General features: G+C 36.5%; 1 protein-coding gene across 1 annotated transcript in view; it reads right to left on the minus strand.

Moving 5' to 3' along the window:
* Positions 1 to 19,244, minus strand: part of LOC150084133 (eukaryotic peptide chain release factor GTP-binding subunit ERF3A-like) — a 212,304-nt gene that overhangs the window by 26,545 nt on the left and 166,515 nt on the right. Inside the window, exons 11-12 of the mRNA XM_090375053.1 lie at positions 8,234 to 8,335; positions 5,556 to 5,627 (exon numbers count right to left, since the gene is read on the minus strand). Coding sequence (XP_090231179.1) covers positions 5,556 to 5,627; positions 8,234 to 8,335 — 174 coding nt within the window. The remainder of the gene's footprint in view (positions 1 to 5,555; positions 5,628 to 8,233; positions 8,336 to 19,244) is intronic.

Here is a 19,244-nt window from a genome sequence, read left to right on the forward strand (position 1 = left end):
TAAATATTCTTTTAGTGACATAGTGTGTAGGTATATCAAGGACTGGAAACTGATGAAGTAATGAGCACTTAAACCTGTGTCGAAAACCTCTGCCTTTAATTTCTTAAAGAATTACATATTATTCTCATTTTCATGGTACTTCATGTACCATGGAGTGTCTGAGAATTAAATAATAATTCTTTAAGAAATTAAAGGCAGATTACACTCCATGCAAGTTTAAGTGCTCATTATGATGTGCTTCTTACACAAGAAGCACGGTATGGGTTTGTTATATTTGTGAAGATACTCCTATAATACATCCTTAAAGAGGGAAACCATAATTTTCCCTGACACATAGGTTAAACTTACCAGTATTCAATTATCTACTTCATCCTTGGGAAGTACCTTTGTAAACTGGATTAACGATATTTAATCCAGTTTACAAAGATTAAATATACTAACAGATTAAAGATATTTACACATCTTTAATCTGTTAGGAGTTCACCCGAACCCAGAAATGTATCTATTATAATAGATACTGGTTTAGCAATCTATTCTGCTGCTATTTTTCGTATCACTGGATAAATCCCATCAGCTACTCAAGCCTTTTTACATTAAATGATAATTTCTTTCTCTCTTCCAATCCATATTCAGTGATCCCGTAATCACCTAGTTAACAATATAAATATTACCTGGGCCGAATAAAAGCTAAAATGTCATATGAATATAATGAGGGTTCCCTCATCTAGCATATTTATATTGTTCACAACTATAAAAACCATAAACTCTTAAAAAAAAAAACAACTTACATATTTAGACAACCTAACCTTCTTTAACCACACGCAACTACAACACACACACACTACCAGATAACCAATAACAACAATGGTGACTAAGTGACTAAACTCCATCTGAATTATTAATGCTACTTATAAAAAAATTAATACTTTATTGCAAAAATCAAATATGAAAATGTAAATGTCAAAAGATATATGACATACAAAGTCCAAATATATCTTTTCACCTAATGCTGTAAACTCATTGTATGTTCAGACTAAAAGAAGAGTCAGTTAATGAAAAAACCCAAGAAGAGTAGGCGCCTCCGTAGCCAGGTGGGAAGGAGCAGTAGTGCGTAGCACACGCTTCCTGATTAGACCGGGGTTCGAGCCCGTCACCACCAAATATGGAGGATGCGGAAAGGTCAGGGAATGACCACCGCATATCTCGGAGCAATATGGCCTTAGTTGCTAATGCTCCTAAAAACCAAATAACAAACATAACAAACCAAGAAGAGTCAGTTAATGTAAACTTTTAAGTGTATGTCATTAAATTTTGCAGGTCCATAGTTGTACAAAAAAAAATCTGAAAAAATTTACAAACTTGGAAGAAAATAAAAGTATTGGAAAACAGAATACAGTACACCTGATTACTGGAAAATTTCCACCAAACTGGAGGAGTTAACAAGTATAAAAATGGTAATAAGTGCCAAAAATAAGAGATATAAAAAATTATTAAAATGAATTAAAACTGAATAGCTCTGAAATTTTCCAATAACCTTCTTTTTGTCTGAAACACAAACCCCCTTGCTCAGGAATGCCATTTAACTCCTTGCCAAAAGTTAAATGGCATTCTTGTTGCTAATGTAACTTTAAATGAATGATAAAAATTTAAGAGAGCTTTAGTGTAGGCTACGAAAGAGATATGTGGGGAAATCTGCAGAAGCAAGAAATCCAGAAATGGACCCAAGAAGTTAAAAGATGCAGTTAGAGATAAGAAATTTTTGGCAAGTAAAACTAATAAATCCTTACTAGAATATAAAAAAGTACAAAAAAGCTATGATACATGCGAAAGATACTAAAGAAAAAGTTTGGGAAGATTTTAGAAAAGATAGAGAAAAAAGTATCAGGAAAATGGAAAAATGCTTGGGGGTTTAGTTTAAAAAAAAAAAAAAAAAGTGTTAAAAATCTTAACCATAAAAAACAATAACTAAGGTAAGGTAAAACAAAAACATAAGGGCAAAGTTAAAACAAAAGAGAAGGATATTTAGAAGTATGGAGTAAATACTCTATAGAATTACTAAATGGAGTTGAAAAGAGGGAAATTTTGGATACCATCTCTTCTATTGATGTAGAAAACAGTAATGGAAAATATCATTTCAATACAAATCAATGTGTGAAAAGACAACAGACATAATTACACTTAAAAATGCCAAAGGCTGGATGGAAAATAGCATAATGGTGGTTACCTCATATTATTCAGAGGTCACTTCAAAAAGGATGAATTCCAGCAATTGGAATAAGGCATTAACTGTAACAATATATGAGGAAAATGGACCAGAGGCGTCAACAAGTATGAAAATACTTGTTAACTCCTCTGGTCCATTTTGGTACACTGGATAATGCAGAGGTATTTCACTCCCAGTGTTGTTAAATGGAGCCTTGGGGATGGACAGTTAGGTTTTAAATCAAACATAGGATGTTAAGAACAAATATTTGCACTAAAACAAATTACAGAAGAGTCATGAGAACATATAAAGGACCTGCATTTAGAATTTGATGACCTTGAAAATCTATATGACAAAGGACCAAGAATTCTGCTAACTGGAGCAGTATGGCATTAAGGGCAAGTTACTGCTATGGATAAGGGGATAGTTGAAGGGGAGAAGACAGAGAGTGGTTATAAAGGACACTGTTCTTCTTGAATTGCTATAGTGGGTTCCAAGGTTCAGTGCTGGACCCATTGTTTTCTGTATTTATTAATGATTTTGATGAAGGAATGGCTTAATGTCTAAATTTTCCGTCGATACGAATGTTGGGAGGTAGTTAATTGCAGTAATCAGGGTATGCTATTGTAAGATCTAGACAAATTAGGCAGATGGGCTGAGATGTGGCAATTGAAGTTTAATATTGACAAATGCCATGTACTTCATATGGGGTGCAGTAATTCCAGAGTAATATCACACTCAGGAAAGTGGAAAAGACCTCAAGGATAATTCTGCAGTCAGATATGAAGTTCTCTGAGAAAGCACACAGGCTGCCGCAACAGCTCTTGGGGTTTGTCAATGATATACAGGAACTCAGCTAGCAGGGATAAGGAGGTGATTATCCCATTGTACAAGGCAATGATTAGACCACATCATGAGTACTGCATACAGATCTGGAGGCCTCATTTTAGGAAGGATGTAGATCTTCTCGAACAGGTGCAGAGAAGAGCAACAAAAGGGTGGTCTTACCAAGACAGGCTTCAATTCTGCATATTGCAGCATCTGGAGGCCAGGCACCAGCAAGGTGATCTGATTGAGGTGTTGGAAGGTTTGAATAGATTGAGCAAGCTCAATGCCGATGTTATTCTTCCTTTTGCTGAGACTACACACATGAAGAGGCATAAATCCAAACTGAGAGAGGATTGTTGCAAGATAGATGTGCAGAGGTTTGCCTTCAGCCAGCGGGTGGCTGGCTGATTGTTGGAACGAACTTCCATCTTTTGTTGTTGTGGAAGTTGGTGGTTTGAATACATTCAAGGACTACACACATTATTGAAGGGGATAGGCAGGTGAAATGGGAAGTTTTTTTTTTTTTTGGCTGATGCTTCATAAGCTCACTTTCTTGCATCATATGCTACTAGTAATATTAAAGAATAAAAAGTTTGTAAAAAATGGAAAATCTGCATCAAGGAGTGAAGGAAACATTGTAAGATGATTTAAGTTAAACTTAGAATTAGACAGGGCTGCATCCTTTCACCATTTCTTTTTATAATTTTGCATGGTCCATTTAATAAAAGTGTCAATTACTAACAAAGTTTAGTGCAGGAAAAGTAAAGTGGATCATTCTCATAAAAACAAAAGTTGGAAGAGATAAGTCCTGTTTTCGAGCATCCAAGTGTAAAGATAGAAAAGTGTACCCACATTGAGTGGCGATGTTCAAGAGCCTGTGCACTACTAAATGCAGTATAAAGTTTGGGTGTTGTCTCTACTGGTGAACTCCTCTTGTTATTATTTGTTTTTTTTTAGGAGCATTAGCAATTAAGGCCATATTGCTCTGGGGATATGCGGTGGTCATTCCCTGACCTTTCTGCATCCTCCGTATTTGGTGGTCAAGGGGCTCGAACTCTGGTCTAATCAAGAAGTGTGCGCTACACACTGCTGCTGCTCCTGCCCACCTGGCTACAGAGGTGTCCGTGAACTCCTCTAACTTTATATGTTCGTTCCAGAGTATAAAAAGAAAACTTGGATTTTTTTATAAAGTAATGTTAAGAGTGCAGAGTAATAACAAATTGGAACTCTTTAATGAAGACAGAAGATACGAAATCTGAAAATAATGGAAATAAACAACAGAATAAATAAATCAGAAAGTATAAGAAATCAGCTAAACAAATTCATTTGGAACAAGAAAGAAATTGGCAAAAACACCAAAATTAGCTGTTTATAACACTTTTTAAATCTTTAAATCTATGAAGCCAAGAGAGAGAATAAAGGAACCAATCAAAAATTAGTTCTACATTTTTATAGTCAATGTATATGCTTTTTTTTGTCAGAAATATATTATACAAGCTGTTTGAATGGTACAAAATCTTGCTGTGTAATACAGCTATTTGCATACTAGTTGCATGCTGTTATGTCCATTGGTAACTGTAGGTATACATAGAGAACTGAATCTAATATCACAGATTAGATGTATTTGTAAACTGAACTGTTTTAAAGGTATCCATTATTGATAATATGCTGATATAATCAGGTATTACTGTTTTTTTTTTTCTTTCAATGTATAATCATTTGCTAATGGGCGTTTGTACACATACAACAAGGAAAGGCTTCACCAGAGAGACAAAAAATGGCTACCACATATAACACGAGAGGGTGTTGTACTTGCCACACATTACATCCATTGGTTGTCTTCATAGAAAGGATGGGAGAAGGGAGAGTAACTGAAAAGACATTCAAAGAAAAAATGAATGGCAGAACTAAAAGCAGATAAGTGGAAGTTCACAGGCATTAAAAAAAAAAAAAAAAAAAAAAGAGGGCTAAAGATCTAACAGATCTTTAGCCCTAACCACACTAAGACAGCATGAAGGAAAATTGTGAATGGAAACTAACAGTTCGCAGGGACTAATTTGTACTATACTGACCGGTACATCTACTGGGTATAACAGATATGGATGATGATTATTCCAAAAAAGAGAGCTATATCACATTGAGGATTAATCATCTTCCAGCAGAATGAAAGTGATAAACTCATTTCATGACCACCACCAAGGAGAGAGAGCTGAGCTAGAAAAACAGAATTGCTTATACTGTGAAAACAATACCCTCATAAAGACATGCAATTCATTCAAGCACAACCTTGATTATACTGATAGAGACAACCTTATACTGATAGAGGGTGATAATGTGGAGATTATTAGAATGGTGGATATTACAGAGTTGCTCTTCACTGGAAGAAACTGAAACCTGAAAACAAGTAGTTTTAGCACAATTAATTTTCAAAGTATGATTTGTTTTCATCCACCACCACATAGCAATTTTATTTCAATGGGAATTTTTAATTTTCAGCGTTTCATGCTATAAATAATGCACTTACTTGAGCATCAAACACCTTTCCTGTCCTACAAGGGTTGTTGGCATCACAAAGAACAAAACCTGAAGACACTTCCTTAAAAAAAAAAAAAAAATAATAATATTTATATAAGCAAATACTTTCGTGAAATCTCTAATATAGGATAGCTGATCGTTAATCACTATAACACAGTGGCTACAAATTGGTTATTCCAAACTAAAGTTTATTTCTAGATATGAAAGTTAAAGGAACAAAGATTTCCAAGTTAATTTAAATAGGTAATTTTGTATTGGGTAGTGTAAAAAGCCTATCTGCAAGAGCATCTGCTGTACTCTGAAACATTTCTCTGTGCACCCTGGTTGTCATCTGCCATTAATTGAGAAATCATGAGCCATCTGTTGTCCTAGAGATCATGTGCCAACTACCATTCACTATGACTGTTAACCAGTAGTCGTTTCCCTGTCCCAGCACACTGGATGGTCGTCTCTCTCCCTTTGGACAACACCTTCACTACGGCGGCCCTCGAAAAGCCAAGAGTGTCCTGCAGTTGCCGAGATTACTGGCCCCAGCATTCCTAGTGCCACAAATAATTCCCCATTTAAACTCCACTAGTTCCTTACATTTCCCCATTACACATGCTTCATACCAATAAACTGACAGGCACTAGATGTGTTGTCACTATATATGCTATGCAGTCAGTGATGTCACTCTTATGTGCTGCAGGATGCATCAATCTTTTGTTGTGTGTGTGTGTACACACACACACACACACACATATACACACGAGCGCGGAAATTAAAGTAGGTGTGAAGATGGTGGGGTGTTAGACACTAGTGTATTAACACTGATATTATGTAGCTATGATTTATCCTACAATACATTTATTGTATACCTTAATGCCTCCTTTCCCCCCCACCTTTGAGTTTTCAATCTTCTTCCTATTTTATTTCGTACTTTTCTTTATTACTTTACTTCTTGTAGACTGGGATCCTGTACAATGCACACCTCAACCGAAGGTGTGTTTCCATATCCCATTTCTACATGCATCCATACTCACCACTGATACCATTAATATCAGTTTCTATTGAGTTTCATATTAATCACGTGCGTGTGTGCGCGCGAAATGCAATCCTTTCAAACACATGGATCAATCAGCAAATGGCTATTCTGCCTGAAGCTTATTGTATTGTAGCTTGTGAAAGTCTATTCACCTTTGTCTGCCAAGAACAAAACAGTTTACTAAAACATGTTAATTATTGTAAAAGCTGTAACACAAAACACAAAAGGCCCATTTACCATAAACAAAACATCTATGAAAAGCAGCAGCATTAATCTTCAAATAATATGACAGGTTTGACTTCATTTGTAAGAGCTATCAATGAGGGGGGGGGGGGTGAAAGAGCCAGAATTAAAATGTACTGCAAAGTCTAGTTGGCAGCTTTCAGGGCATTAAACAACCAAAAGCAGTTAACAAGAATTCCATACTATGCAGATGCATCATCATCAATAAACGCCAGGCTACCAAATTTCAGGTATCTGTGTGGTAGCCAACATGACACAAACAGATCTGAGAAGTTATGACTGAATTTTTGTTGACTCGGAGACAGTAATGTCCTAGTGATGGCACACAGGCTACATGTTTATTAAGAAATTTAGACATTAAGAAAATATCTCACTGTTGGTTTCTTGATGCAGACCACAGTGATACTGTTCCATTGACAGATCGAGAGGGAATAAATGATTACAAATATTTATGTAGAATATGAGCTATGTAATCTTGTGGAAATCTTTTTTTAGATTCCAGTCAGTCATCAATTTTTGAACATATTTCTACCATTCTTCAAAAATACAGACAAAACATAAGTAAACACTAAGATCTCTATGATGAGGAACTTCATAAAGTTACTTATTAAGATGTCCAAAATTAAAGTTGTTCCAAGAACACTAAGTAAACACTAAGATCTCTATGATGAGGAACTTCATAAAGTTACTTATTAAGATGTCCAAAATTAAAGTTGTTCCAAGAAAAGTCAATCAGAGGAGCAGCAAATCGTGCAAATTAGAATAAATAAATAAATGTACCTGTGTGCACCATCCAACTAAGGTTTTTGTTTTTTCAAAAACTCGCATCCCAAAATTTTCCCACTTATCTATTAACAAAACACAAAATAAAATCACTCCCTCCTGCAAAATGATTCTGATTTGTATGCTCAGGGTTGAATTGTCCACTCGAATGACTTACAGCCTCAGTTAATCAAACTCAACATGAATGTCAACCAATCACAGTCAGTAAATGATTATGATAGCTGACTGAAACTGCCAATCATTTGTTTGTCAACTAATAACCTCATCAACTAATAATTTTCTGACCAAGAGTTTTGTTAACAAATAATTTGTTTACCATTCATATATCTGTCATATGCTACCAGGGCAACCAGGTGTCTTGATTGGTAAAAACAAAGGGCTTCGACTTCTGGTTTATCCATAATGCTCAACATACATCCTCCCAAGTCAACAAATCAGTCACAGGTTAAGACATGTATCTGCTAACTACTAACCTCAACACAGAGATGGGATGTGATGGTGATATCAAAAGTAACGTTATAACTATAAAAGAAATATTATTTTTACTTTTCAATTTAGCTATAAATTGTTAATTTAAATATAGCAGTAAAACATTTTTTTTTTTTAGCACATTTTACCTCCTCTTCCACTCCTTTTAATTTTATCTTCACATTTTCTCCTGATGTGACTGAAGAGACCTCATCTTCATCGGACCAAAGTTGTAAAACTTCGACTGGTTTCTAAAAGAACCAAATGAGATCATACATTTAACAGATTATAAGACAAATGCATAATTTTTTTTTGAATATATCTGAAACATAATTATCTTAAATGGATTAACCAGTTAATATAACTGATTATCAGAGCCCCTTATTAATGAAAAATACAGAGATCAAACAATAAGGGGAAATCATATTTAATCACTTTTCATTTCCCTTGAAGAACAATTCCTCCTTTCTATGAACCAACAGTGAATCACCAACCCATAAATCATTAGTAATACCAGTGGTTTCCAATATTAATGCAACAGTCCTGTAGCACAGAAACCTTGATTATGGTTTTTTATATTGAATAATTCTGGCAAATAATCACAGCATATTCAATATTTTATTCAACTATTTTTAATCATCTGTTTTTAAATATATACACTGGTGTTCAAAGAAAGTGCATCACCTAGGAATTTCACATTTCTAACCCTTTTTCGCAATGGTATGTTACATTAATGAGTAGCACATCACAAATAGAAATATAAACAAAAGATATTTGTTAATAGTTAAGGCAAAGCTAAGTAATATTTGACAGGTGCTCTCAAAATATTCCAAAATGAGCATTTGCAACCTTTATACAACAGTTTTGGTAAACACGACAATTATGGCTGAAATGTTATCAGAAGCCGTCAATTTGCTTCAGTTTATCATTTTAAATGGAAAACAAAATGAAAAGTTCACCAGGTGCAAACTAATATTTAGTTGAATCGCCTCTGGCCCTGATGACAACCGCACACTGTCGAGGCATTGAAAAGATCAATTTCTGAAGATAATCAACTGATAGTTTGTGGTTCCAAAAGCAAATCATGGCCTCCTGATGTTCACGAAGGGTCTTTGGTTTCTTTCTGGCAACTGCAGATTCCCCAAGATGCCAACAGTTCCCTATAGGATTCAGGTCCAGGCTGTTTCCTGGCCAGTTAAGAGTTGTAGTGGACTGTCCTTCCAACCATTTTTTTGCCCGTAACAAATGTAAACACATTACAGTCAGGTCTCGCATAACGCGAGTTCGATTAACGCGTGCTTCAGTTACCGCTATTTTAAAAAATTATACCACTTTGCACTTTACACGATGCAAATTTCCAGTTAACACGTTTTTTTTTTATACGACAGTTGAAAAAGATTTGAATCGCACATTAAGCTTGCCGCGCATCAGACGAGTAATAAACAAATGTTTGCCTGCTGCCCGCCTCAGTGTGTTCCATCCACAATCGGAAAAAGACGTGTTACTTGTTTGTCTCCCGCTAATAAAGTCAATGCAGACTTCCATTTAAAAATTCAAATTTTTAAATGAGCCAGGTATTGTTACCGCGAAGGAAATAACGGTAAAACTAGATGAAATCTTTCGTATCGCAGAGAACCTCAAACAAAAGGTTTGAGGTTCTCTGCGATATTTATTTCACCAGGGCCCAGAGAAGATTGTTGTCAGCTATAGGAAATTGATTGATGAAAAGAGAAAGTCAACACTGTTCAAATATTTCCACAACAGTCATTTCTTCATTGTGTATTTTATGTCAGAGGTTCCCAAACTTTCTCGGTTCACGGTGCCCTTAGTGTCTCAGTAATTTTTTTTACGGCGCAGCCAGACCAAAAGAAATATCTAACAGTTCCATTTAGTAGTTAGATCCAAACAACTTAATAAGAAATGTTGAAACTGTGAACTACCTCAAGCTAGTAGTTCGCGCGTTCATCAAAAATTTAAAATATTCCGTGGCGCACCGTTTGGGAACCGCTGTTTTATGCAATAAACATTTAATTCCATAATTATTTTCATTATCTTTTACATTGTATACAGTTAAAAAGTTATTTAAAAGGTATTTTTAAAATTTTTTATAGACATTCCAGAAGGTCAAGGACCAATTATAATTTTTCCTATTGATTATTATATTCGATTAACGCATTTCCGTTTTGCACGATGTGCTCGAGGGACAAATTAATCACGTTAATCGAGGCCAGCCTGTACTATCAAACCTCTAATGCAGAAATGAAGCTGAAGTGACTACAAAAGTGCTTACCTACACTTTTTGCCCGATGACAAGCAGAGTCGTCCTGAAAGATGCAGTTATTTGGCAGGTTGAAATGGTCTCTAATGGTTGGCAACAATTTGCCTTCCAATACAGCAACATATCCATTGGCATTTATGGAACCTTTTATAAACTGCAGGTAACCTACTCCGCAATATGAAATGTACCCCCATATATCATTTGGCTGGAAGGGAATTTCACTATACATCCATCCAGACTGTATGGTGTAGACACCATACAGTCTGGATGGTATTCTTCACCACGTCTACGGGGAATTGTTTGTCTCCCATCAGAGCCACGCAGGTTGAATTTCTTCTCATCCGAGAAATTAGCTGACTTCCACTGTTCGGGGGTCCATCTGACATGCTCCTTATACCAAATTAATTGGGCCTTTTTTCATTTTTTGTGAGGAGGGGCTTCTTAGGACGATGGGCTACAGGTCCATTTTTGAAGAGGCATCTTCTGACTGTTACTGCACTTGCTACCACTCCTGTATGTTCTTCCCATTCTCTTTTCAGCTCAGACGAAGACGTTTTACGGTTTTTAAGGCATAAGCGCTTCAAAATGCGGTCCTGTTTTAGTGTAGAGACTCATTTGCGTTCAGTTCCTTTTTTCCTATCAGCAGAACAAGTATTCTTGAGTTTGGAAAGAATTCTACTCACTGTCGACTGATTACAAGAGACTCTATAAGCAACATGATGGGAAGAACATCGTTCCTCACGTAAAGCAACAATAGCACTCTTTCTTCGTGGCGCCAACTGCATGTAACTCGCCACTCTGACACAAGCGAGGAATGACTGCAACTCTTGCAGAGCGTGCTTATATAGCTGAAAGTAACAGCTGATGCAATATTACGTCATCATCTACGCATGTCAATCTTATCTGATGCAATCTGTAAGAAATACTGCAATATAGTTGCGTTATTTGGATGACAATTACAATTTTAAGGGATGATGCACTTTCTTTGAACACTAGTGTGTGTGTGTGTGTGTGTGTGTGTGTGTGTGTGTGTGTGTGTGTTTAAATGAAAATCCCAAGCACGAAAGGTATTAGAACTTATAGTGCTTAGTAATGTCCATGGGTTGATTGAAGGTTGAGAAGATGAAAGAAGATACTTGCTGGCATTAGACTAGAATTATTGTAGATTGTAATTTCAAGAAATACATATGAAGGGAGTTTGAAAGAAAATAAAAGTTGAAGGAATAAATGAGAAAGGAAAAAAGTTGGTTCTATGAGTCTGAAGTTAGAAAAAAAATGGAAATATAGAGGCCAATTCAGAAGAATAGTGCCAGTGAAAGTATCTACAGAAAAGACATGCGGAAGAAACAGAACTTCTGTGAGACAGTGGAGAAACTTAGTTAGAGATGGGTCATTAATTAACCTAACTGCCCTCTTTTCAATGGAATCTAGAAGTCTGAAAGAGATTTTGGGGGCACTGCTCCAGATGCAGGTACAGAATTCCACATTAGAGAGGATTTGCAATTTGTACAAAGTAAACAGCTGTCTGGAAGAGTAATGGAAGAGCAAAAGAGAAAACCTAATTTTTTATATGCAGAAGAAGCAATATTAGTGATTTGCTTATGCCAAGAGAGATTTAGAGTCAGGGTAATTACCAATAGACATGTGATCTTGTTTATAAATGAGCATCATCGAAGATAAGCATGGGAGCAGAAGATTCCTTTTTGTGATATATAAGACAGACTAAGTTTTTGTAGGACTGAAATTGGCTAAGTTATCTTTGCCCCAGTGGAGAATTATCTGGAGATCAGCATTTAAGGAATTGGTAGCGAATATTTGAGAAGTTGAAGCTGTTTGAGCACGGTAAAATTTCTCAAACTGGTAGGTGGAATGCAATGTGCTATCTTCAGCAAAACTATTGGTATGATTTCGGGTCAACGGAAGAAGGTTAATAATATACAAGAGGAAAAGAGTGGAGAAGAAAGAATTGAACCTTAAGGAATACTTGGACTAGTGGAGAAATTAGAAGACAGAGAGGTATCTACCATAATCCACAGTGAGCAGTCGGAGATAAAATTGGATACCCCATTAAAAAATACAGTTAGCAAACCATACAATGGAAGCTTATTTAAACCTTTATGCCAAACGCAATCAAAAGTCTTTGAAATGTCAAGAGCAACTGCTTGAGTTCCACAAAACTTTTCGATTGAATTTATCCATGAGTAACATAAGTCAGTATATCACCAGTGGATTGACACTGACAGAATCCATACACAATCATTGATCAAATGGAAAGCTTCTAGATAGTTTAAGAGTTGGTGGTTAATAGATTTCTCCATTACGTTAGAAAGAGTAGAATTGCAATGGGACAATAATTGGATGGGAGGGATTTGTCACCCTTTTTAGAAACTTGCTGAATATGAGCAAATCTCCAAGCAGAAGGAAAACACCTGTGGAATAAGAAAGTGAAAAAAGGCTTTGAGAACAAAAGGAGAAATACCATCAAGACCTGGTGCTTTCTTGGCATCAAGATTGTTCAAAACCTTTCTGATATCCTTTTGATGGAAGACTACAGGAGACAGTGAATAGAGTGTACTGGGAATGGTAGAAGGTGGTGTTTATCAAGATCATCAACATACAAGTTGGAAGAAAAATAGGATGCTAGCAGGTAAGCTTTATCTTTGGCTGAAGTGGCAATAGAACAGTCTGGTTTGTACAGAGGGTGTAAATAGAGATGGGCAGAAGTTCTGGCCAATAGCTTTGGAAAGAGATCAAAATGCTCGACTACCATTTGGACAAGAAGCAAGTTTTCTACTCTTAGCCTGTTTGAAATCTTGTTTGGACTGATTAATAACTGCTTTACAATTGTTGCGAGCTTTGGTGTATGCAGAAAATGAACTTGGAGATTTCGATACAAGCCAATTGCAACATTGTTATCTTGAACAGCCTTAGCACATTTATTGGAAAACAAAGGTTGAGATGAAGGATTAAAGGATTTCATCCCTTCAAGAATAATTTCACTGAGACGATCTGAGTAAAAGTTGACATCAGAGATTTGAAACAGTAATTCGACCATGGAAGAGAAGAAAACAAATCTTGCAGATTATTCCATTTTGCTTTCTTGTAATGCCAAAGAACACGAGGTTGAGAATGGCCATGAGAGAGAGGCTCCATTGGAGAAGAGCCCATCGCCAAGTTGTGATCTGAGGTGCCTATAGGACCGCTCACCTCAACCGTGTACTTAGAAGGGTTGTTTGTGAGAAAAAGATCAAGCGTGTTGGTTGCGTGTCAAGGATTGTCTGGTATTTTGGTAGTAAATGAACAATCATTAGCAATTACAAAAGCCTCAGCAGCTTGACCAGCTGAGTCCATGTGACAAGAAAACAGAAGCCAGTTGGAGTTGTGAACACTAAAATCACCAAGGAAAATCATCTCCCTGTTAATAAAATTAAGCTGGAGAAAGTCAATTTTCAAAGAGTTCCAAGTAATTAGTGGGGTTTGGAGAATGTGAGAGGCAACAGATGACTTCTGATAGAATGGGTTTGTTTGTTTGTTTATTTGGTTTTTAGGAGCATTAGCAACTAAAGCCATATTGCTCCGGGATATGCGGTGGTCATTCCCTGACCTTTCCGCATCCTCCATATTTGGTGGTGACGGGCTCGAACCCCCGGTCTAATCAAGAAGCATGTACTATGCACTGCTGCTCCTTCCCACCTGGCTACGGAGGCGCCGATAGAATGGGGTAGAGAGATTTTAAGCCAGAGAAGATCGTAAAGAGGAGATTCCAAATTACTAAGTCTCTGACAGAGAATATCAAAGTGGACATATGCACAAATACCACCTCTGAAACAAAAGGAATCATATAGCGAATAATTAGGACAACTGAAATGAGCAGTGATTGAATCAACTGATAATTGGGATTCTGTCAGGAAAAGTACGTGGGATTTGGCAGACTGTAAGTGCAAATGGATATCAACTGAGACTGGAGATGATACCACATATACAGTCGGACCTCTTTCTAACAAACTTCCATATAACAAATTTTTCTATGTAGTGAACATTTCTGATTTCCCCTTGGTCATTACATTGAAAATAGTTTCTGTATAACAAAGAAAATTTCCATATAACGAACTGATTTCAAGAGACCTGGGTATGCATTGTTCACACCACTGGCCTTTAGGCAATAAAGCTGATGCTGTAAAAAGCACAAATTAAGAGCTAAAAGGGTTAAGAAGTAATCCCATTAAATTTTAAGAGCTAACGGGATTAATTCCACGAATTAAGAGCTAAAACATTCTATAATTTAGTAGTTCCCGTAAAACCCTGCAGGAGGAAACTGGCCAACCATGGCACAGGACAGAAAAAGGTGGAAAGTTTTGGGAGAGGCCTTTGCCTAGCAGTGCGTCAGCAATGGCTAAAAATAAGAAGCAAAACCTATACACTACTGTACCGAGAAGTCACGCTGGTCAATCTATGTGTCTACAACCATTGGCAATGATTAAGGCATATTCCTGACATAGACATTGGCTCTGGTTAACCTGTTTTCTCTGTAAAAAAAAATAAAAAAAATTGCTTTAAAATTTGGTATTCCTGCCAGTAGTGACAACCATTCTGAAAAACTGTTTCTATTTTCAAAGTGTTTGAGGAAATGGGACACAGTCGGAAGAGTGTGAAATTATGCCTTTGTGAAGATGTACAAAGGGCACTAGGAAAGTTTTGCAATATGACGCAACAATGAATCACAGGAAGCTGCTTGTTGCTGCATGTTGAGACATGTTCATACGTGCATAGTAGCCACCGCGCCAAGTCGATGGGCTCAGTTATTCATTAGTAGTGAGAGTTAAAGTGCTTGCGATGGCATCGTGGTCACGAAATGAGATAAGGACAGTTTTGCGGTATAATTTCGTGCGTGGTTTAACCATAGACCAGTGCTTAGAAGAAATGACTCTTGCACTAGATGATGATTGTCCACATCGTACAACGATATTCAGGTGGTATAGAGAATTCCAAAGGGGAAATTTCACTCTGGAGGATTCTGAGAGGCCGGGAAGGCCACGAACGTCAGTTACGGAGGAAAACGTTACTGCTGTGAGGAAAATGCTTGACGAAAACAGGCGAGTGACCTACCAACAGATAGAGGATACTTTGGGCCTAAATGCACCAGCAATTCGTTCGATTCTGCAAGATCATTTGCACGTGAAGAAACTTTGTTCTCTCTGGGTGCCGCATCAACTGACTGAAGAGCAGATGACACGACGTGTGACTTGGTGCCGGGAGATGTTAAAAAAGTTTGATAAGGGACAATCTCGGTATGTGAACAACATCGTGACAGGTGACGAGACTTGGCTGTACTATTACGATCTGCTGACCAAGGCTCAAAACAAAGTTTGGGTCTTTGATGATGACGACACACCCGTAATTGTCAGAAAATCCCGATCTGTAAAGAAGAAAATGATAGCTGTATTTTTCAAATCGAGTGGAATTGTGGAACGTGTTGTTTTGGACACGCAGAAGACAGTCACAGCTAAGTGGTATACTGAACAATGCCTGCCTAAAGTCATTGGATCTATGAAGAACCTGCGGCCAAAGTCAAGAATGGACACCTGGTACCTCCATCACGATAATGCTCCAGCTCACCGCGCCAAAGCCTGCACCGAATATTTGACCACGACAGGACTGAAACTTCTCGAGCACCCTCCCTACAGTCCAGACCTTGCTCCCTGCGCCTTTGCACTGTTCCCGCATGTGAAAATGAAGCTAAAAGGGAGGCAGTTTTCCAGTGATGAGGACCTTCTACGGGCTTGGGACAACGAGTGTGCTTTACTCCCTAGTGAAACTTGGCAGAACTCGTTTAAAGATTGGTTTCGGAGGATGGAGAGGTGTATTGAATGTAGAGGAAATTACTTTGAAAAAATTAAATAAACAAAGCTGTATTGCAAAACTTTCCTAGTACCCTTTGTAGATGAAGCAGTTTTTAAGTGAACGAAGTTCACTCGAGACCAAAAGGTGCCGATATCAGGGCCATTAATAAAAGAAAAGGCTATGGAGTACGCATCTTTTCTGGGGCATAAAACATTCTAGGCCAGTTCTGGTTGGCTGGACAAATTTAAAGAGCACCATGGCTTACTCGAAAAAGTTTTCTGATGAAAGTGGAATTGCAATCGAAGAAGACTATACCCATTGGAAAGAAACAGTTTTGAAAAAAAATGAAGGACTACAAGCTCAAAGACATATTCAACGTTGATGAAATGTCTATTTTTTAAATGTCTGCTGAACAAGACACTGACTTTTAAAGGTTATAAATGTTTAGGTGGTAAAAATAGTAAGGAGAGAATTACACTCTCGGTTGGTGCAAATATGGTTGGTAATGAAACACTGAAGCTTTTGGTAATAGGCAAAAGTAAACAACCCTGATGTTTCAAAGGAGTAAAGTCACTAGAGTTGGACTACAACTACAACAAAAAAGCTTGGATGATAAATAAAATTTTTGAACAGTGGATTTTAAATTTCAATAGAAAGATGACGAAAGAAAACAGAAAAATCGCGATGATTGTCGACAACTGCCCTGCCCATCTTCACTCGGTAATTTCGAAACTTACAAGTGTGAGCTTGTTTTCTTCCATGCGAATACCTTGTTTAAACTGCAGCCAATGGGCCAAGGATTTGAAAATGCACCAAAGGCGCATACTGAAAAAAATTCTACTGAGAATAGAAACCAACCAACCAACCTATAGATTTGCAGATTCATATCAGAGTCAGCGAAATTGTGGAGTAAAGATGTGATGGAAACAGTGATTAAGAATTGTTTCACAAAAGCACGTTTGCCAAAATGCTAATTAAGAGCAATGAGAGGGATGAACTACTACAAGACATTGAGCAATCTTGGGAAGAGTTCCAAGCGAGGTTTGATCAGTGGAGAAATTGTTCTTGATGAATTTTTAGGAGTTCATAGTAGCCGAATATCCGAGTGACTTGAACATTTTGGAGAGCATTCAGAGAACTAGTGACAATATCGACGATGAGTTGGATGAAAATGAGGGCAACATTAAACCTTCCAAACAAGAATAATGTCGGTAGCATTTGAAACTTTGCATCAAGGCCTTCAGTGGGAAGAAAATGTAACAGGATATATATTTGAGTGTTTAAACAAATGCAAACATTTTTATGAATGGTGTACGGTAGAATGAAGTGTACAACAAAAAATAACCAAATATTTTACGTGTATTTTACATTAGTACACTTAAAAGTGTACTAATGCATTGTGCACATCACATAAGTAGTCATTTCTTAATATTTATGTATTAATAAATTACTTTAAAATGTTAGAAAATTTATTTATTCCCATTTATTTCCCATCTTTTACTTTTTTCAGAATTTTTCATTGTTGAAAAGATCATATTTCTTTATAATGAACTTTTTCAAGATAACAATCGATTTCGTTATATAGAGGTCCGACTGTATTTGTGAAATGAACAAGGAAGTATTTTTTTTGGAGATTTCAATCTTTTTGCAGATAAGTTTGTTCAATTAGTTTGACAATTCGTGATGTATTCAGTAGTAAGAAAAGGTGGGGAGGACATGTATGAAAAATGAAATTTATTAATATGGCATATTAATATGCCATCCATGAGAACCATATGTTTCTTTTTAATGAGGCTAAAGTAATTAATACACAATATGAATATACAAAACTCCTAACAGCCGAAACACTTGAAATGAAGTTAAACCCTAATGCTATAAATGTATGTAGACCATACACGATTTTGGACTTGTGTACCTTTACGCGCATGCATAAATAACATTTACATTGATTAATAAAAATAATCTCGTTGCAGTACACTAAATTGAATCTTCTTGTAAGCACAGACCATCCCGAAATAACTTTGTTCCTTATTAAGAAGTTTAGTCTAAAATATTTTAGTAAATTTGACAATTGTCTTCAATTTCCTGTCTGTTATTGCATTGACTTCGCTTTGCACTTCCTTTTGGCAGTGAGTAGATTACGGAAATTGAATACAGGATTATTTTTAAGAAACCCGTATATATTAAAAATTTTAAATCATAATATTGTGTCATAAATTTAGTCTCATATAATGTATTAATTGGATTAATATGATGTGAGTGTCAGGCTGAAGAACTTCCTGTTAAAAGATATGAGTTAAATCTCTTATATTTTTCAAATAGTATCAAAGTAGGAAGGATTGAGCTGTATTGCTCTTATATATTTTGAAATCTAATATGGCATATATATGGCAAGAATATACCCAGCTCCTTGACATAACATTACCTTGTCAATGTTGAAGTATCAATTTTGGCTACAAAGAAAAAGAATGTTGCATTATGTGGAAAGTGATTTTGTCTAGTCCATTGTATTCAGTTACCCCACTGCCCTATATGAAGGGTCACAGTAATAAAATAGATTGATTTAACGATATAACTAAAATATGCCACTCCACAACATGATAGCTAAAACAACAACTACAGAAGAAGGCACCCTGAGGGACTACACCAGGAATCCCTTCTACTAATTCATCTGTTAGTTTTGCAAGTTGTACCACAGGCCAGACCAGACAATCTCTTGAAAGAATATCAAGGTGTCACTATACAAGTGGTTAAAAAGTTTGGTAAAATATTCTACTCCTGTACCTGTTTATCAGGATAAGCAGGTACAAAAACATCTTATTTCAAAGGACCAAGATCTCCCCTGGTAAAGGTTTTAACAAGAAAGGTCACACAGCTGCCAACCTCTGACTTTCAAAAAAAAGCAAAAGAAAAGTAGTGTGTGTGTGTGTGTTTAATCTAGACATTGGATTGAAGATTGTTTACCAGTATAGTACACTTTCAAATATTAAGGATTTATCTATCTGTGGATATCTGTTTGGATTGCTGGATATCAACTGATT

This window comes from Mastigoproctus giganteus, chromosome 6 (genome assembly GCF_048544385.1).
Source record: "Mastigoproctus giganteus isolate SK-2022 chromosome 6, ASM4854438v1, whole genome shotgun sequence".
Taxonomy (NCBI): Eukaryota; Metazoa; Arthropoda; class Arachnida; order Uropygi; family Thelyphonidae; genus Mastigoproctus; species Mastigoproctus giganteus.